The 21,615-nt window shown below is 41.3% G+C and overlaps 1 protein-coding gene across 10 annotated transcripts in view; it reads left to right on the top strand.

Moving 5' to 3' along the window:
* The window catches only part of CDH4 (cadherin 4), a 1,166,202-nt gene that overhangs the window by 439,826 nt on the left and 704,761 nt on the right, over window positions 1–21,615 (top strand). For 3 of the 10 annotated variants that reach the window (XM_042462693.1, XM_042462692.1, XM_042462683.1), the window contains exon 1: window positions 18,376–18,565. The exons of the other annotated variants lie outside the window; for them this stretch is intronic. In XM_042462693.1, the coding sequence (XP_042318627.1) occupies window positions 18,430–18,565 (136 nt within the window). In that variant the 5' untranslated portion in view covers window positions 18,376–18,429. Of the gene's footprint in view, window positions 1–18,375; window positions 18,566–21,615 lie in introns of those variants that run through there. 10 annotated transcript variants of the gene reach the window in all.

Genomic DNA, 21,615 nt, shown 5'->3' with positions numbered 1-21,615 from the left:
TATGGAATTTGTAGCTTGTTGTGGCACCAAAGCTTTCTGATAGAGAAGGCAATAACTCAAAAGCTACAAATCCCAGAATTCCATAGCACTGAGCCATGACATTTAAGCAGCATTATTTCACAGTACAAATTAGACCTAGAGATTCATAAAAATACAGTGGTACCCCGGGTTACGAAATAATTCGTTCCACCGCCGCGTTCGTAACCCAAATGCTTCGTAAGCCGAAAAAGCCATAGGCGCTAATGGGGAAAAGCCGCGATTTCGTGCGAAATAGCGCCGAAAAGCACAAAAAATTTTCGTAACCCGAAAACCTCGTAACCCGGAACAGTTTTTCCTATTGATTTTTTCGTAACCCCGAAATTTCGTAAGGCGGGCATTCGTATCCCGGGTACCACTATGTGCAAGTGTGAATACCTGTATGCAGAACATAATCTGCATGCAGAACTGTCTTCTTCAGCTAGCCACAGAAGCTCAAAGTCTGTGTGCAAGGATCTTTCCTACCCTGGCATGTGACAGTCAACATATATGTTCAATAAATGAGAAGCATGTAGCTTAGGTGTGCTTTGCTTGATTAAAACATAGCATGTGGTGGCCCACACTGATTCGAGTCAAAGTTTGGAAAGTTAACTGGCTGAGACTGGAATTGGAAGAGGGGATCAACAATCCTCTGCCACAATCCTGGCAAATATTGTGTCAGTATCAGGATTGTGGGAGAAAATATTTGCTTTAGTACCAAAAGATGAGCTCTAAATCCTCTCTATATTGATAGTAAATCAATCACAAAAAGCAGAGTTGTCCTTGGAATTTGGGGATATTGTTCCATGCTTAATAGCAATCATCCCACTTTTTTGCAGAAATTAAACAAGGCACTCCATTTGTAGCAACTGCACACAGCTTCCAATGTCAGTGATAGAATCTCTCTGACTCAAGAACAGCGCTCAACTTCAAGAGAACCGACAAATGCATTGTTTGCTTTCAATTTGTTCGCTATAAGACGTATTGAGGCTGACAATTTCTGCTTCCAATCTGAACCAAGAGCAAACTTGCCAGCTGTGAGTTTAAAAATAGGAGTGGGCCAGGGCTGGAAAAATGCACTGTAGTAATGTGAAGCTAATGCCATAATCAAATTATAGTAAAGAGCAATTCACTGAATGCTGATGCCAAATCAAATATAGTAGAAGGGTAATTAAAAACATCTGACCTTCTGAGAGCCCATATAAGGAAATAACTGAAAAACTGGCTAAAAGTCTCCTGCTTATACCCATGTGTGTGGAGCTCCTGGAGAGAAGCAGAGAGAGTGTCATCTGGTAGAAGGTGAAGGAGTCTTTTGAGGTCATTGTGTCAGATCTCCGACATGGCAGAACCCATGACTTAATGATGACAACGTTATTTTTTAGTTTGCCACAAACAACGTGATTCAAACACTAGATAAAAGATATAAAGGCTGATTGATTATTTGGCGTCTTATCCTGCTCCACTTGACTGCATGGAGCAGATAAAAAGGCTAATGCTCTTGGCAAAGGACCACTAATTCATCACAGCCATTTGAAAATCAAATATTTTATACTTAAGCAGAGTATATCAGCTTATTGCTATGCACAGAAAAGTAGTAGGAGGTTCAGATTTCTCTGTTGAAGACATGGAAAGGATATCAAGATTTTGGGTAAATATGTATAAGTTCCATAACTGTTCGTTATAAATTTGTGCTCACTTCACTCAACTCAGGTACACAGCAGCTTTGCAGAAGCCATTTGCATATGGTCTCCATGCAGATGAAATAATGGGAAATTTAGTGCTGCCAAAGGCTTCATGAAAGGACCAGAGAAGGTGAATGCCTGAACATGTGTGTGTCTAATGAGATATTATATGCATACCTTCAATCTCCAATTGGCAAGGGCTTCCAATAAATCTCTATTGTCCCACTTTTTCAACACTTTAAAATATGCCAGTGTCTCTCCCTTCTCTCCATTTCCCCCATAGTTTCTCAGCACTTGATTCTCTGCAAACTAAGGACAAAATGAAAAAAATAATAATTGTATTCAATTAACTCAACAGGAATAGGTGAGGAGGGGATGATTCTTGCCCTTCCCAGTAGGCTCAGCAAAAGAAAGAAATAAAAGAACTGCTGCAGCCTTTTCTAACTTTTGATCTTCCTCATTAATAACTTTGTCATCTTCACCACACTCTGATTTTGCGTGTCACACATCTCTCACTTTTCACTGTGAAATGTTGGAGTGCATCCACATACAGGGTACTATGTACATATTTTCGTGTGCGTGGTCACCTTTAACTGACCAAAGATACAGAAAAGCTTCACAAATACAGATAAAAGTTGTCCTTGGAATCTCTGATCCCATCTGGGAAAGTCTCCAGGGGTTATCATGGAACTTCAGGTAGTTTATCCTATGGAAAACCATCAGTTATTGACCCAGGCTCTAATTTACTTTCCATAAATTAACTTCATATCTAGATGAGGCCACAACCAGATGAGATATTGAAAGAGGAGAGACCCTTCTGACCCTTGCGTCAAGTAAGAAGGTGCCTCACTTGGAGATAGTGACCAATTTTAGTAATTATAGGTAAGAATATAGATGTTGGAAAGTTTGCCTCTTAGATTACAACTCCCAGAAGATGATCCATGCTAGAGTCTCAAAATTATCCATGAGCAAAAATAGCAGTGAGTCTAAAGTGAAAGTCAAACCTTAGGGAAGTCAGACACAATATGCAACTTGTTGAGGTCCAGGGAAATCAAGTATACAGGGCTGACAACGAAACTATTTCAATTAGTATTTTGGCTTACTGATATAACTGCTCATTTGGGTCAGTTCCCAGTTTTTGAGATATCAAAAGTGGACAGCTAATCTATTTTGTAAACCTTGCTGTCTGACTCATGGAACAGCTTCTTTGGTTTGCTGGTAAGCTGTACTGGGCCCAACCAAACTACAAAATATAGTGCTGTTATTTCACTTAAAACTGTCAGGATTTCATTGTGTGCAGTCTGGGGTTTTTACTTTGGTGAGGTGCCATAGTACTCTGGTGAGTGTTCTGAGTGCCCCTCACAAATTGTCAATCCTAGGATTCATAGGAAGAACCAGGCAATGAAAGGGAATAAGATGCTATATAAGAGTGAGCCAGCTGGGTGTAGTGGTCTGAACATTGGACATGACTCTGGAGACCAGGTTCAAATCCAGACTTGGCCATGGAAACCACGGGGTGACGTTAGGCAAGTCACAGTCCTCAGCTCAGAGGATGGCAATGGCAAACCCTCTGAAGATACCCGCCAAGAAAACTCCATGAAAGGTTCGTCTTAGGGTCCCCATACGGCAGAAACTGCTTGAAGCAACACAAAAAAACAACAAATAGTGTTATGATTGACTTTATTTCTAAGAACATGTGTTGCACAGGCAAAATCGGGTGAAATGGGGGGTTAAATAGTAATTATATCAGCACATAGCAGTATGTCACAATTAAGATTTTCACACAAGTCGCTATTAAATAGGCAATAAACAGGCAATAAACAGGCAAAAAAGGGGGGCAATAAACGCATCAAATCAGTTTTGGGATTCCCCCGGAAATTACCAGCATAAAACAGGAGTCACTATTAAGATTTCACACAATGTCACTATTAAAAAGGCAATAAACAGGCAGCAAAAAAGGGCAATAAACACAACAAATCATTTCCAGAGGAATCCCAAAACGATTGTTGCTGTTTTTTTGCCTGTTTAATAGCGATGTGTATGAAATCTTATTGTGAGATCATGTACACTGGATAATCACTGTTTAAACCCCCAGTCTCTCCCCCCCCCCCATTTTCTCTCTGTGTGATAAGGTCAAGGTGGAGGGAAAACAAAATGGAATAAGATGTCACCTATGACAGGATGCAGGGATGGAGTTCTTCTTGCATAAAGGAAGGAGTATCAGAAGGAAAGTGTATGACGGGCAAAAGAAAAAGGAAAAGTATCATGATTAAAAAAGAGTCAATTTCATACTTTATATAGGAAAGTGTTTTAAAGGGGTCATGAAGTACATTTGTGGGTGTATGTGTGTGGGGGGGGGGGGGGGAGAGGAAGTCCAATTTATTATACATTAGCAGGTTGACAGGTTGTTCTAGTTTGGCGTTGGAAATGCTGGCAATATTTTACCAAGGAGCTGAACTGACGAAGGATTTCAAGGAGTTACTTTCTTTTTAAAGTATGTGTATACTGTATAAAGTTATCACCAAAGCAAAAGCCTACGATAATTAAACTGTGACAGTTACTTGTCAAATTCCTTGTGTTTAATATATACAGAGAAAACTTGAACCCACATCATGTGTGGGGAAGCTTTGAACAATTAATTCATCAAAGCCTCTGTATTGAAATCTTTAAAACGCGCATGATGTGCAAACTTTGTTGCTCTGCAAAAAAGAAAACCCAAGCGCTCTCTGTGTTCAAATAGTGAGAGTATTTCCATGTTTTCTTATACTGTAAGAGAAGAGAGCTCCAAAAGGCTGGGTGTTATATCTTTGAAATAAAAATGAGGAAGGAAACCTGGGAAATCTTTCTGGGAAATTTACAACAGAAAACTCTGTTTCACCACATAGTTTCTCCCCCACCCCACCCCCATTCCCTAACCCACACACATACACTTCAACATAACAAAATTAAAACATGCAAAAGTTCCAACTGCAAAGATTTATTGTTAGACAAAAAACTCTCACCAGAGTTTCCCAACACTGAGAAATATTCCCTACCATTTTTCAAGTATTTTCACACTATTCATTCCATCCCTACCAAGCAGCAGCTGCTCTAAATGGAGTGAAGAACTTCAGGCCCTAGAGCCCAATCCACACGCCTCATGTGGTCCAAACAGGGTCACTAGGTTTCTCCAGAAGGCCATGCCTTCCTCCCATTCCCAATGACAGTGGCATACCCAACTCTGAGTAGCTGAAGTGCCCTAAGACCTAAGAGCTTAGTAAGTGGCACTAAGAACTTTCAATTAGATATTTGGCATTATGGTCACATACTTCCCTGTGTCTCTCTCCACCACTGGAATGTGACCCCCAGGTTCTCCTGAAAATGAATTCAACCCCATACTGAATGAGGGACTTTTGCACCACATCAAACTGGATTATGTATGCCATGGCCATTTCAATCATCTTTCTTTGCAGCTCTTTGATCATCTTCATATCCACCCCACCTGTAGCTTTGCTAAGTGCTTGAACCTCAACAACACACTGTCCCGCTTAATTATCACAGTGAGCTGGGAAAGGAATGTAGTTACAAACCACTGACTTTCTCTGGCCCCTGTGTCATGTCCACCCAAGCAGCTTCATTGATGTGCTCCAACACCTGTTCAATAAACCTGCTTTAAGTGCAGGAAACCTCATCCTGAAATGAACAGGGAGAATGACACAGAAAGCTGATATATTGCAGGGTTCATGAGCCCAGGTAACAAAAGTAATTGATTCACTCAGTCAATAAGCCATCTGCTTATTTTTCCTGGTTTTATAGCTAAGCCTTGACAAGACCAAATGTGATGTTCCTGAAGCACTCACAGGTTGAGATGGATACTATTTTAGGGCTGTCAGCTGTTGGAAACACCTGCTGATCTAATTGGGACAGCCCTGAACCGCTTGTGCCCTATTGTGGGGAAAATGCAGCTTCCGTCCACATGTGATACGGCATGTGTTTGGAACCCCTGTTTTATTGTAGTTCAAGAAAGAAGGAGCAATACTCGCTGCCCATGAGATTCTTCAGGAACTTAACAGCTGGGGCATTCAAAGTCATTTGAACAAACACAACATTGCCTCTGTTCACGTCCCATAATTGCTAGTTTTGACCAATCTACATGTTCAAAAGTCCCATCTGGAACTATAAAGTCTATAATAACTATACAGTTTTGAGAGCCAGCACAGTATAGTGTTTCGAATGTTTTAGTCTCAGAATGTTAGGTAGGGGCTCATTCATACTACATAATTATAGAGCTATTATTCCTTTTTAACTATATGGTTTCATCCTATCAGATCCTTGGATTCACAGTTGGGGGAGGGATATTTAGAATTCTCAGCCAGTAAGCTCCAGTGCCTCACCAGACAACACAGATTTGGAGGATACAGTTAAAGAGGAAATAATATTGTGTAGTGAATGGGCCCTAGGATTCAGCAATCTTGTTTCAAATCATTCATGAAGCAAACTTGAATGACCTTGGGCTCACTGTCTTTCAGCCTAAACTACCTATCAGGTCACTGTTAGTATAAAGTGGGGGAAATCCTATGGTCTATATCCAGGCAATTAGTATGGTCCTGCTGGACTCAGAGGACACTACCCTTAGCTGCCAAACAGTGGAGTAACCAATTACCATGATCTGCCATAACATACAGTAAGTGGGGATTTACCATTCACCATTCAGTAGGCTTCTTTAGTTGGGATTAGCAACTGGATGTAAGCAAATGCATGCCCTTGAGTTCCTTGGAGGAAAGCAGTAATAAGTTGATAACTAAGGTAAATAAATAAATAACAAGGGTAGCTTGATGAGGTGCCGAATAAGAAGAGTTCGGACTGGGGAATCTAAGAGCTGTAGTCCAAAAAGTTAAGTTTCGAGCCTAAATTCAGATGGATGTAAGGTCAATGCTTCAGAGGTGATGGGCGGTACTGACTTTCTTGGCTCCTGCCTCTAACATGGAGAGATGATGATGATGATGATGATGATGATGAGGAGATGAATGATGATGATGATGATGATAAAGTTATATTTCCCACCTCCCTTTGGATCGAGGTGGGATTACAACAAAAATCAACAAAACAAAATACAAGATACAATTTTATCTAAAAATATAAGTGATAAAATGGACAGCAGTACTGCTACCAATCATTAAAATGACCAAATCGTCTTCTGTTTTCCATGCAAGCTGGGGTAAGCTGACTGTACCCCTGATGTCCATCTGTTGAATCAGGATGTCTGCACTGAAGTGTATATGAGTTCGGTAGACATCCCTTTGCTAACATCCATGCACAATATGTGGGTGGTGGGTAATGGGAGACAGGACAGGCCAATGATGCTTTGCTTGTTTTTAAGCTTTTGGAATGTCATATGCTGCACTGTGCATGTGCTCATTCTGTATATACACATGTCCACATTTCTGAGAATTTATTATGTTCGTGTTAACTGCCATCACGTCAACTTCAACTTGTGGTGACCCTGTAAATGAGAGACCTCATCAACAGCCCTGCTCAAGTCTTTTGGCTTCCTTGATTGAGTTCATCAATCCCTATTGCAGTCTTCCTCTTTTCCTACTGCCTTCTACCTTACCAAGCTTTGTTGTCTTTTCTAGTGAGTCACATTTTCTCATGATAGGTCCAAAGTACAACATTTTCAGTTTAGTCATCTTGTCTTCTAGGGAAAGTTCAAGCTTGATTTCCTCTAGGACCCATTTATTTTCAGCAGTCCTCAGTATTTGTAGAACTCTTCTCCTGCACCTCATTTCAAACGAGTGCATTTTCTTCCTACCAGTTTTCTTCACTGTCCAGCTTTCACAGCCATGCATAGAAATCACAACTATGATGTCATATACCATCTTAAGCTTACTATTAATAATATATCTTTACACCTCAGCATCTTGTTTAGTTCCTTTATAATTGTCCTTTAATTTCTATCCTTCTGATTTCTTGACTACAGCCTCTTTTCTCATTAATGACTCAGCCAAGGTACGGAAAATCTTCAACTATTTCAATGTCTTTGTTATCTACTTCAATGTTATGTAAATCATCTGTGATCATTAATTTTGTTTTCTTAAGGTTCTGCTGTAACCAGCCTTTGCATTTTCTTTGTTTACTTTCTTCAGTAATCCTTCCAAGTTTATGCTCTTTTGTGCAAGTAGTATGGTGTCATCTGCATATCTTAAATAATTGCTGCTCCTTCCTCCAGTTCTCACAACTCCTTCCTCTGAGTCTATTCCTGGTTTACATAAAATATGTTCAGCATACAAGTTAAAGAAATAGGGTGATAAAATGCAGCCATGCTTTTGAAGCTGCATGTGATAAAGTCCATATATATGCATGCCAGAAATACTTAAGTTAATGGGGAAAAGCTGGTTAACTTTGGTCATCGTGTAATTGTATGCCTTCAAGTCTATTCTCATTTACAGTGAACCTATTATAGGGTTTTCTTGCAAAGATTTATTCAGACTTAGTGCTGGTCTGTGGCTGAAAGTAGGGGTTTGGAGAGTGGAGCGTCTGCACTCTCCTGAACCCTACTGCGTGCTGCAGGTACCATCATGGGACACTGTCATTTACACAGGGTGTGCAATGATGACATCCACCATGTGCAGCACCCAAACACCATGGCACACAAGGGGCGTCATAATGGCATGCAAGTGCGTTGCCCATTCTGCACCCATTCTGCAGCGCAAAAAGAAGCCCCTTTTGGGGGCTTCTTTTTCTGCTGTGCATGGGCTGCGTTGTGTGATTGCCGAGGCCTGCTTCCGGGACAGAAAGGGGCGGCATCTCACTGCCCCTTTCTGTCTGTCTGTCGAGAACCAAAGTTTCCTATAGCTTTTCTCTTACCATAGCCAATAGCATCTGGTATTCCCTGCCTGTCCCCAGTCCAAGTACTAATCAGGCCTGTTCCTACTTAGCATCTGAGATCAGACCGGATCTGATGTCTTCAGATTATTTTAGTACTGCAACTAAGGTAAATCATCTAAATAGATCCATACATTAGGGGAAAATGTTTTTAAAAATAAAAATTTCAGTGTAGGGGAGAATACTAAATCTTCCAGCATGATAGGAAACACAGGCAGGAAGAAAATAAAGGAAGAATTTGGAGAAACTCAACAAAAAATAATAAAAATGAGAAATGTTCACATTTCTAGCGACAGTTTCATAGCATACCTTTCTCCCTATTGTGTCCTATAAACAAGGACCATTTTATTTTGGGGAAGCCTTCATATATGTAATCACAGTCAACATCCAGCAAGTTGAACTCGATTGCTTTGGCAGGACCTATCAGCACCAAACCTATTCTGGCTCACATGTACTGGACTACTAATATCTGGAGCACCTGGCAGTGTTGCTCTGAGGTATTGTGGGAAATTGTCTGCTTGTAGCCACCATCTGCTGCTGGTAGATAAGCCTGGAGTTGGCAATGCATACCAAAGCAGGAAGGTCCCTCAAACCTTAAGCCAGCCTAGTGAAGTCCCTGCCTGAATTCTAAATATCATGAGTCTGGCCACTATCCAGGCCACAAGGCATGGTTGCCAGGCTGGGTTTGGCATAGTGAGTTAGAAGTTATGTGTGTCTTCTTGTAAGAGATGCACATGATTCATTCTAATGTAGAAAGGGCATGACAGTTTTGTTTCTCTTTACAGCAAGTTTGTAAATACCATTTTGCAAATGGTTCTCTGATGCCCCGGGTCCCAAACAAACCTGTGTGTATGAAATGAAATGTTTACAGAGTATATAAAATGAAGACTTCAATCTCTCTCCCTAGGACTTAAACCCATAGGTCTACTCCAGGTGGCAGTCCCAACTAGAGTTGAGCCAGTGGGATTTACGCTAGTGTTCAGCAATTGCTTCAATGAGTCTACTCAGAATGGGACTAGCATTTGGAATTAGGCCATCCTGTCCAATTATTCCTACCATTCCCACCTGGAAGAATATCTCATGCCACAACTGTCTGGCAATTACATATCATTTTCAAATTGTTGCTGTAGTTAGATCCAACACAGAATGACTCGTCCTATAAGTATGCTCACATTGCACACAATCGGTCTGTCTATGTGCCCCCCTGGCTGCTATGTTTGAGAGAGAGAGAGAGAGAGAGCCATTTTATGCATTCTGCTTAGATGCAAACCCACTCAGTGTATCTCCATAAATGAGGTACACCTAGTCCAAGCTCTCTGATAAGTGTTACCTGCATTATATGTGTGCTTTAACACATTCAGGCTTTACTTTTTAATTGCACCATTTAGAAGCATTATCTTGTTGTGCCTGCCAGCAAATAGATGGATAGGATCCAAAGAACCAGATGTGCTTTTGTTCTGAGGTCCCTCTTTACTCATTTAATGTATTAATTTAAAAATGCCGATGAGGAAGAGAACAGGTTTCTGCTGCAAGCTGCATACAATCTCAGAGATGACATAAGGAAGGAAGCCAAAAGATGCAACAAGGGGGATAATGGAGGTAGATTAAACACAGGGTCAGAAAATATAATTATTACACTATTTTAGTTGTGGTCAGTCACAATATAAGGAATCGGTCAGAGATGAACTAGAAAAGAGTTTATGCAACACAACATATAAGACCAACATGAGATAATGAATAACCAAAAATTAACCAGACACCTTTTTTAAAAAAGTAGCCTGATGAATAACAATCGCTGAGAACCAGTTTGGTGCAGTGGTTTGGGCACTGGACTGTGACTCTGGAGTTCAGGGTTTGAATCCCTACTCAGCCATGTAAACTCAATGGGGGGGGCGGCTGTGTAGACTGGCAGAAAAGGCCAGTCTGGGGTCAGAGTGGGTGTGTGGCATCCATATGACTCACACCCCAACTCCGCCCACAGGCCAGCGTGACATGGCATCACGGCATTCCTGTGGACTGTGTCTAGATGACACAGCACCAAAGGAACACCGTAAAGCCGTGGCAGCTACAGCACTCTTTCCAGGGTACAAAAAGGAGCTCCTTTTTGCACTGAGGAAAGGACAGATCAGGACCATGATGTGTGATTGCCACTGCCCCAATCTAGTAAAGATGGAGGCAGCTGCAGACTGCCCCTGGGGCAGGTCACATGCTTTCAGCCATAGAGGAAGACAGTCACAATCCTTCTTTGAATAAATCTTGCCAAGAAAAACCTGGAATATGGCTACCATAAATCAGAGGCTGCATCTACACTGTAGAATTAATGCAGTTGGACACCACTTTAATTGACATAGCTCAGTGCTATGGTATTCTGGGGTTTTTAGCTTTGTGAGTCATGTAGATTTGCAAGTGTGTCAAAGAGCTCGGCTGCCATAGCAAACTACATATCCAGGTTTCCATAGGATGGACCCATCACCTTTGAAGCAGTGTCAAACTGCATTAATTCTGCAGTGTGGCAGCAGTCAGATTCAAATTGAAAGAGGAAGAGGGCTACCCATATTTGAGAAGTTTAGAGCCTGTTGACTCTGAAAGTACTGTTGGATGACTGAGATTTTATATTCCCTGTTAGGATGACCAGTTGTCAGAGAATATAGTATTTAGGAGGCTACTTATTTGTTTTTTTCTTCTCATTCTCTCTCTCTCTCTCTCTCTCTCTCTCTCTCTGTGTGTGTGTGTGTGTGTGTGTGTGTGTGTGTAGGTATTAACCTGCTTTCTGTGTTCAGTAGTGGAAGTTGTATAAGTCTACTTTGGGAAAGAGTTACAGATGCTGCATGCTACTGATGTGGATTCCCTGATCTTTTTGGTTACATCACCATAACTTACAGCAGTGGTTCTCTGATAGGACTTCATCTGCTTCAAGCTCCATCTAGCATGGTCACTTCCAAGGGATTCTATGAGTTGATGTTTACAAACACTCTCTGACAGAGTTTTTCAGGTAAAGGAAGTATAACTTCTGAACTCAGAGCTGGTATGTATTCACACTACACGGTATAATTTGATACCATTGTAATTGCCATGCCCTCATCCTGTGGAATCCTGGGAATCTCTAGGAGAGAACATTCTAAGTACTTCACTCTACAATTCCTAGGATTCCATAGGATGGTACTAAACTTCTATAATTGCAATATGGATACCAAATATCCAAAAGACACCACATTCCATGTGATCATGGAAGCTAAGCAGGGTCAGTCTTGGTTAATACTTGGATGGGAGACTACTAATGAATGCCAAGTGCTGTAGACAACCATATATTTCAGAGGAAGGAACTGGCAAAACCATCTCTGAATATTTCTTGCCTTAGAAACCCCTATGAAATTTATGGGCTGACAGGAGCGCACGCGCACGCAAACACACACATACACACACACAGAGCTATTTATATATGTACCTTCAAGTTGTCTGTTGACTTATGGTGACCTCATTAATTTAACAGGGTTTTCTTAGGCAAGGAACACTCAGAGGTGGTTTTACTAGTCACTTCTCTGAAATATAGCCTACAGCACCTGATATTCAAGTACTAACAGATATTGGATGGGTGACACCTGGCTGAACGAGACTACATGTGAAAGGGATCTGGGAGTCCAAGTAGATCCAAACTGAACATGAGTCAACAGTGCAATGTGGCAGCTAACAAGGCCAACACGATTTTAGGCTGCATCAAGGGAAGTAATAGTGCCACTCTATTCTGCTCTGGTCAGGCCCCACCTGGAATATTGTGTCCAGTTCTGGGCACCAAAATTTAAAAAGGATGGTGAGAAACTGGAGCATGTCCAAAGGAGGGTGACCAGAATGGTGAAGGGTCTGGTAATCATGTCCTATGAGGAACGACTTAGGGAGCTGGGAATGTTTAGCCTGGAGAAGAGAAGGTTAAGAGGTGATATGATAGCCCTGTTTAAATACTTAAAGGGATGTCATATTGAGGAGGGAGCTAGCTTGTTTTCTGCTGCTCCAGAGAACAGGACACAGAACAATGGATGCAAGCTACAGGAAAAGAGACTCCACCTCAACATTAGGAGGAACGTCCAGACAGTAAGGGCTGTTCAACAGTGGAACACACTCCCTAAGAGTGTAGTGGAGTCTCCTTCCTTAGAGGTCTTCAAACAGAGGCTGGATGGCCATCTGTTGGGGATGCTTTGACTGAGAGTTCTTGCATGGCAGGGGGTTGGGCTGGATGACCCTTGTGGTCTCTTCCAAGTCTGTGATTCTATGATTCTATGACCTGGCATAGTTTTAAAGATCAGAACATTTTCTTGTCTAAATTGCCTGACTTCCCCAAACAACAAAAACAGGTTTACAGGTTTACAGTCTGAACCATCCTTTCTCAACACAGTGGTCTCCACATGTATTAGATTACAATATCCACCAGCCTCCTGAAGAAAGGCAGATTTAAGGAATAATAAACAGGTAGTCTTTGGTGACGTAGGAATAGAAACCTCTCACTTACTGGGGCACAGTGGTTAAATGCCTGTACGCGCCATTCACTCGAAACCACAAGGTTGCGAGTTCAAGACCAGCAAAGGGCCCAAGCTCGACTCAGGCTTGCATCCTTCCGAGGCGCTAAAATGAGTACCCAGACTGTTGGGGGCAAATTAGCTTACGTTACTTACTTGCTGTTCACCGCTATGATCTTTGGAATAGCGGTATATAAATAAAACAAATTAAAACAGCCCCTGTGAAAAACCAGTCCTGGAGGTCCAATACACTTTAAGAACAGCTTCTTATGGAAGTTTGAAGGACAAAAGGAAACAAAATAGGAAAATTCCAGTGCAAAAAGAGGCAGCTGCAAAAAGCTTATGCATGTGCCATGAGCCTGTGGAACCCTTTTGGATTTTAGCCTAGGCATGTGAGAAAATTTCTGTACAATCCTTGTGAACTAATTCAGACCATTTTGATCCACAAAATGTCAACTTAGTCCCAAGAGGCTTCTACAATTTGGCTCTAAAATCAGCTGATTGGAGGGTAAATATTAGTTGCTTTGTGATGCATAAGATTCATTGACTTTTTTTTAAAGACTCCTTTAAACTTTAACAATTATTCTTGGATCTATTAACACCCCAGGATATTAATAGCTTAAAGATTTTAAAAGATCTGCAAGGGTTTAAGACCATCCATTACACAGTACATCAGTTAACACCTTGTTTTGGTGTTTTGAATTTTTTAAAGGAACATTTCCAATTCATGTGTGACAAGCTTCGGGCTATTCAAAGCCCTGGTCCTTGGAGGAAAAAAGCGGCAACATTAGGCTTAAATATTTTATTATGAAAGAAGCAAACTGTTTACAAGCAGTGCGGCAAAAGGCTGTGTGCCATTTTATCACAGCACCAGTTTTTCACCCAAGATTAAGTTCTTGGTTGTATACAACTGGAAGGCAAAATTATTCCTCCATAAAATCGCAAATGAATGGCATGCTGCACCCTTTCGGCAAAATAAAAGATATTTTTCTCCCATTGTCATGTCTTGTGTTTTTAAATTGCCAAATAAGCAGTAAAAAAAAAATCAAGTTGTTTGGAAGTAGCAAATATTCTTAAAGAATGAGAGGACAGAAAGCATTCTGTTATTAAAAAAATATGCAAAGTTTCATACCATACAGAAATTATTTTTTGAATTTCCTTTGATATTGCTATGCAAAATCTTCATTCCTGATGGTCAGTGTGAACAGACTAGTGCCTAAATGCTCTGAAGACATCAAATTCCCAAATGATCTTGAAAGCTAAGCAGGGTCAGCCCTGGCTAGTACTTTGATGGGGGATTGCCAAAGAATATCAGGTGTTGTAGGCTAAATCTCAGAGAAACAGTATAGTAAATCATCTCTGAGTATTCCTTGGCAATGAAAACCCTGTGTAATTCACGGGGTCACCATAAGATGACAGGTGATTTGAAGGCAGACACACATAGCTAAGGTGACAACCTTCTGTATCAGAGTATGGATAGTTAATGTTTGTCCATGCAAAAAGGGTGAAATAGGCTACGGATATGCAAAACCAGATGTCAGAGAAAATGTTTCCTCTGATGAGTTAGTTGTCATTGTGGAACAATTTGTACTTTTGTTGAAGAACATTCAGTTACATGAGCTGTAACCTAGGATATGTTAATATGGACTCAGAGAAACTAGCAAAACCACCTCTGACTATTTTTTGCCTAAGAAAACCCTATGAAATTCACAGGGGTCACCATAAGTCAACAGGCAACTTCAAGGCACACAGACAGAGACACAAAAGCTCTTGATAAAAATAATTCAGTGAGCTGAAAATATGCTGCTAGATTTCCAATCATTTCCTTGTCAGTTAATGGACAGGCACTGCCATTTAGCTTTGACCTAAATAAGCCAATAGTCTGACTTTGGATAGGGTAGATTCTTGTATACCTGCTACTGCTTTTCACCCTAGTTCTCAAAGCTTTTCTTTGCCTCCACACACAGATGGGATAGGGATGGGATTGCTCCCCAGTCGTCCTGTCCATGACAGCAATTGTGCAAAAGCCTTTCGTAACATAGTGTTGATCCTGTTGTTATCCTGTCATTGAAGTGGCATTACCTTAACACAAATTCCCATTAATGCAAAATGCTAGGCAATGCATTTTCAGTGATGGGACAATGACAGGAGCAGAACGACATCATATGAAAGTTGATCACGTGATCATGTGATCACTGTCACTTATGCTTTCCAGATTGAATAATGTCCAGATAAACACAAAGTCATCTGAAAGTCCTTCCCACAATTGTGCGGGAAAGACAGGACATGGATGAGACAATAACATCTCGTCCCCCGTGTGATAATCTCTTGAGGAGATTATCACATTGACAAATGCTGCTGCAATAGATTTGGGACTGTAAAGACAAAACTATATTTTATTACACGCACGGGCAGCTGGGCAAGTGCAACCTGTGTGCATCCAGGACCTCAGCCATGCTTATCCTGCAGCTTTTCAATAACTGGAGTAATCCTTTTTTTAAAAAAAAAGCCACAACATAAGTGTGGCTGAGGTCTGTGATGCAGGTGGGTTGCACTCGCCCAGCCACTTGCGTGTGAGATAAAACCTGGTTTTGTCTTTACAGTCCTGAGTCTGTCACAGCAGCGTTTGTCAATGCGATAATCTCCTCAAGAGATTATCACATGGGGGATGAGATGTTATTCCTTCATTGGAAGGTTTTAAATAGAGGTGGTCACTTCTCATGCATGCTTTAGCTGGGGATTCCTGCACTGGCATGAGTTGAACTAGATGGTTCTTGGGTAGGCTTGCCATATCCCGCCTTGGGGCAGGACTTTCTCGGTTTGGGGTGGGTTTGCACGGTCCACCCCAGTTTGCCCCCGCCCCTGGGATTGCCCCCGCCCCCAGGCTGAGGGGAGGATTCCCTCGCCGCTTGGGCTCCGCCCCCGCCACCATCGTGGTGAGGCCGGGGACCAGGCCGGGAGGGAAAGCCTCCCTGAGGGAAGGATTCCCTTGCCGCTTGGGCTCTGCCCTGCCGCCGTCGCGGCGAGGCCGGGGGCCCAGGCCGGGAGGGAAAGCCTCGCTGAGGGGAGGATTCCCTCCCCGCTTGGGCTCTGCTCCCGCCACCATCGCGGCGAGGCCGGGGGCCCAGGCTGGGAGGGATAGCCTCCCTGAGGGGAGGATTCCCTCCACGCTTGGGCTCCGCCCTGCCGCCATCGCGGCGAGGCCGGGGGCCCAGGCCAGGAGGGAAAGCCTCCCTGAGGGGAGGATTCCCTCCCCACTTGGGCTCCGCCCCCGAGGCCGGGGGCCCAGGCGGGGAGGGAAAGCCTCCCCTCAGCGAGGCTCCTATTCAAATGTAGGACACACAAAATTTGAAAATTTTGTCCTACATTTTTCCCGGTTTGGAGGTTCTGATGAATGGCAACCCTATTCTTGGGGCATCTTATGACTGTGTGGCTCCACTATTCTATTGTTTGATCTTTGCTTTCAAATATTTTTAGAATTCTGAATCTTGGAAAACCTAGATCATCCTCTTCTCCCGTTTAAAGATATGACCTGCAGGAACTACCATGGACAAAACTAGTTTTTCTGGTCATTATTAAAGCTTCCTTTATGCCCATGTATCCCTCTACCACCAAGCAGATGGCTGTCATCTTGTTTGCATCATGATCAAACATTAACAGATGTTCACTGGCATAGAAAGGGTTATTCTTCTTATTACTGTATTTACTAGACCCTGCTCAATAGTTTTGCTTTAGGTTGAAAGTTGAAGGGTCAGAACAGAACAGATCAGAAGAATGAACTGTTTAGCCACTTACTTGTACTGTTGTTCTCATAGCTATTGAGATAGGTCACACTTTCAGATTTCAGCTGGCATTGTTTGCTTCTGTATTGGACAACCTTTTGGACTCCATCTTCCATAGGCCTCTTTGTCAGAGACACTGTGGTTCAGAGACTTCATTAGCCATCTACAGGGAACTGTGATGTCAACCATGAGATTCTCTGAGTAAAATTTGTTGGTTTGTTCTACCACTAGTTGCAAGGAGATCCTGGACCTGTTAGCTTAAGGACTGAAATGCTTTCACTGCTATAAACCGCCACCTGCATCGTTAACCACCAATAATGTGTGTCTTACAACAGTGATGTATTTTTTGGTACCAAAATCTTGGACAGGCTCAGAATTACAACCAACTCCTATTCGGAATAATAACCTATAGACAGTTTTGGCATCACATTAATTTTTTCCTTTTTTTTATTTATTAAAAATAACACATATCCCATTATATTAACATCACCTTCACATCAAATGACAAGACCTAATTACACAACAGAAAAAGAATACAACATATATTACACACTACAAAAAAGACTCACAACAAATACAAAATATACCCAAACAAAAATATGACTTCCTGAACTCCAAATAAGTCATTTTTGTGATTAAAGCTCGTAACCATTCCAACCCCGTCTCTAATTTTCGAAATTTCTAAATTAGTATCTGCCTATATACAAAAAGCTTACATTCACCTAACCTTATTTCCATATCTATGACTCATCTGACAATAACAATTTTTGTTTCTTAATCTGATTAGCTTACAAAATATAACCAAGTTTCTTCGTCCTTGAGCATGACATTATTTTGGCATATCTGGCAGCAGATATTTAATATTGTTTTGAACCCATGTGTGTTGCACCTGCTATGGAAAAACTTGCATTTTACGATACAGTTTTGTCAGTATTGGATTTTTGTTGTGGGCTTCACAAAAATAATAGCAAAGTCCACATACACCACTAAAGTGTGCCAGATGCATAATTTAAATCTCTTCCCAGAAATGTCATTCTGATACATTTTTACAACTTTCACATCCATTTTTCATGCACTGTTTTCTGTTACATACCTTCAAATGAGACACCTACTGTATTTCCCAGAGAGCAAATTTTATTTTAAACACTGCTAGCACTTTCTCACACTGTTCTGTTTTCTGCCTAGGATATTATATTTTCTTTTTCTTTTTCCTTTTTCACCTAATGACTTGCTAGAATTCTCACACCGATTACTAGTATTTATAAGGAGCAAAATGGAAAGGTCTGGGTGTATAAACATGAGTGTACTTGTTTACATGGGGAGTGCTATTCCTTGCCCTGGTCTGATTGTGACCGCTGGAAATGGAAGCACATTACAGCACAATCCCATACCAATCTTCTCAGAAGTACAGCATTCAAAAAGGGCACACTCTCACATTAGTGTGGACGATGATGAAAACTGCAACCAAATATAACCTTTGCCCAGATTGGCACATTGTTTTACTTAAGGTTATCAGATGGCAATTTTGGTTTTATTTTGCCCTCTTCTGGCTGCTTTCTTTTTCATCCAGGAAAAATAATGGAAGTTAAGCCCGATGGAGCTCTATGTGAGAAACATTTCTCTGTGTCCCACTATGTTCTCAGGCTCATTTGGTGGAAACAAGGAAGAGGGCCTTCTTGGTGGCTCTTTCCAGACTATGGACCTCCTTCTCTAGGTAAACTATGGTCGATTTCTTGCTCTTCTTTATACTAGCAAGAGCTTTCATACATTTAGAAAATGACTGGGATGAGTTTCTGTTTTGTTGTTTGTTTTTTTTAAAAAAATGTATTTTAATGAATTTTAAACCATTTCAATTCTACAGATGATTTAACTGTCCTTTAAACGATGTTTGTATTTATATTTTATTGATGTTTTGTATAGTTATTAATCTCTGCTGCTTTTAGTAATTTATGAGCCATTATTCGGAAAAATATGGGAGAAAAATGAATCTCATTATTGAAGGAAAGGTAGGATATAAGTGAACAGAAGGAGGGGAGTATTAATACTTTTTGGTTGAAAAAGGGTCTCTCCTAGGCTTTAAAAAGCTGATAGGGGGCAAGAATGGTGAAAATCACCATTCCCTTCAGGAGGTCATTTCGCTGAAGGAAATCACCCCCATCTCCACAGAGTAAACAAAAGTGACAGGCTCTGGTAGAGGAATATGACCTTCCATGGATGGCCAGTATTGCCCACTAGCCCCTGGCTTCACTAGCCTTAATGACAGCGTGGTGGATTTGCATTGTATGTACCTTGATATCTTTTAGGGTTTAGTTCCAGGACTCCCGTGGATACCAAAACCTATGGATACTAATGTCTAATTAAACACAGTTAAGCAAAGTGAAATGGTGTTCCATATATTAAATGGCCAAAACAAGGTTTGCTTTTGGAATTCATAATATTTTTGAATATTTCCAAGCTGTAGATAGCTGAATGTGTGGCTCAAAATATCTGTGGATACAGAAGGCCGATGTTATGTTCATATGTTAAGAGTAGGTTTGTCAGATAAAACTGAGCTCCTGTACCCTTAATGATTATGTAGAATAAGGAATGACACTCTTGAAATTTCTTCTTCTACCAAACCATTAAAAGTTCCAAATTGTGATAACAAATGAACTAGAATGGCATCTTCATCCACTCCTACTGTCATTTTAACACAGGCTCTTTCATCTATTTGGCCTTCAGTGTGACTAGAGTTGACAACTTATATAAAGGGCAAGGCTCCTGTACATTTAATAGATATGTAAAGCAGGAATTTCAGCAGGTGTTGCTTATATGACAAGCAACACCTGCTGAAAGTCTCTCTTCTGCACAATTATCTGGAAACCCCAGTTAACAGCTTTATGGTCTGTGCATATTTACCAGTCCCACAGAATTCAACTCCTAGTTAATGCCTTTAGGATTGCACTCCTGCTTTGATTAACCTATGTCCTCTTCAAGGCATGCTCATTTTTTTCTCCTTGTCATGAGTAAGATCTTTACCAATGAGCAGACTATCATTTGTAGGGAGCATCAGCTCATCATCAATGGAGCTAATTTGAATTGGAGCATCAGATGGATATTACCTAAGCCAGTGGTGGCTGGTGGCTTTCATGTCAATGAGTTAAAACTGTTCCAAATTTTATTTCAGACGTTATAGGAACTGACAGATAGGGTCATAGAATCCAAAGTAGATTCAATACCTGAAATAGCTCTGTTAAAATTGGAGGCAGAGGCCAGAATAAGTTCTCCCCTACACGTGACATGGAAGCCACCCTATAATGTCCTTCATGGCTGCCTTAGAAGTCCATCCCTCCTTCTGTAGCTGTAGTCCTCCAGGTATGCACATGTTTGCTTTCAGTGTTTCCCTAATATCTCACTGTTGTCAAGATCTATTTGGAATTCTCAAACATTTCCTCAAAGAACAGCTTGTCTCCTTTCTTGACACAGAACATGCCTGGAATGAAAGTTCATTAGTCTATTGAAATGTTTTAGTTAATTGCCGAGCTAGTACCGAAGACTGTCAGGTTCATATTTCCATCTGTGCCGGAGCCTAGTAATAAAGAATGGTTGCGGACAGGTTAATTTGCCTGAACACTGCATAGTCAATCAGAGCAACAAAGTTGTTGAAGGGAGCATCTGTCAAACAGTGGCTTTCCTCAGAGCTCTCTCTTCTCTGCTAAGCTAACACCTCTGGCTTCCCTGAGATGGCAGTGGGGGAGTAAGGAAAATGGCTAACATTAACAGCAGCTGCACTCCAGAATAATGGAGGAAGGTTGGCTTGGACACAAAATGTCATACCAGAAGACCCTTCCTAAGCTAAAAATTTGCTCACCCAGGTACAGCATGGATCCCCCACTGCCCCAGTTTAGGAGCTCCTCACATGACACTGTTAAATATAATTTCACTGCATGGGTCTTATCTTTGCCCAGAGCTTAACACATGATATTGTGGCTCTCCTGGTGCTATACTGCTGTTGGGTTGTTTGGAAATGTGTCTCCCCCCCCCTTAAATAATCCATTACACTGAGTCCTCTATATTCACTGGGATTAAGGGTGCAGGACCCTGTAAAAGTGGGGAAACCAGGAAAATACTTCCTAAGGGCATACCTCTCTAGAAACCTCTAGGGCAGGGGTAGGCAATCTTTTTGAACCGGGAGCCGGGTTGGTGTCCCTCTGACAACGGGGGGCAAAAAATAAATAATTAAATAATATAGGACAACATTTTCAAATGTAGGACACATTTTAAAAAATGGAGGACATGCCAAAAATTTGAGAATTTTTTAAAAATGTTAATATAAATGCATGTTTCTTAGGCATGATCAAAATGGAGGACTTTTGGGCATTATTCCTAGACAGATGGCAGAAATGTACTTCCCTTTCTGGCCAACCCCCTCCCCTCATTCCAAACAGCACATTTGGGCAATGAACAGGGCTTTACTTAAGATGGCCTCTTGCATATTTCAGGGGCTTATTGCATAGCCAAACTCTTTGGGTTTCACACTGAACATGGGTTCACATGGCTATGCATATTGAACATGTCAAGGTGGTTTCACAGTTCTTGCACCAAGTGTACTTCTCAGAAGTGTGTACTTGGTCAAGGGACTTTGGTTTTTCTTCACTGCGCATGAGTTTGTAAAAATCACAGCAATTTACATCATGCCTCAGAGGCTTTCTGATATCAATATCACCATTAAAGAACGAAAAACACACAGAAAAGGCACTTTGGAAAATCACACTGTCTTGGCTT

This window comes from Sceloporus undulatus, chromosome 4 (assembly GCF_019175285.1).
Source record: "Sceloporus undulatus isolate JIND9_A2432 ecotype Alabama chromosome 4, SceUnd_v1.1, whole genome shotgun sequence".
NCBI classification, from domain to species: Eukaryota; Metazoa; Chordata; class Lepidosauria; order Squamata; family Phrynosomatidae; genus Sceloporus; species Sceloporus undulatus.
Note: the sequence above shows the minus strand (reverse complement) of the source record. Positions and strands in the feature narration are given on the sequence as shown.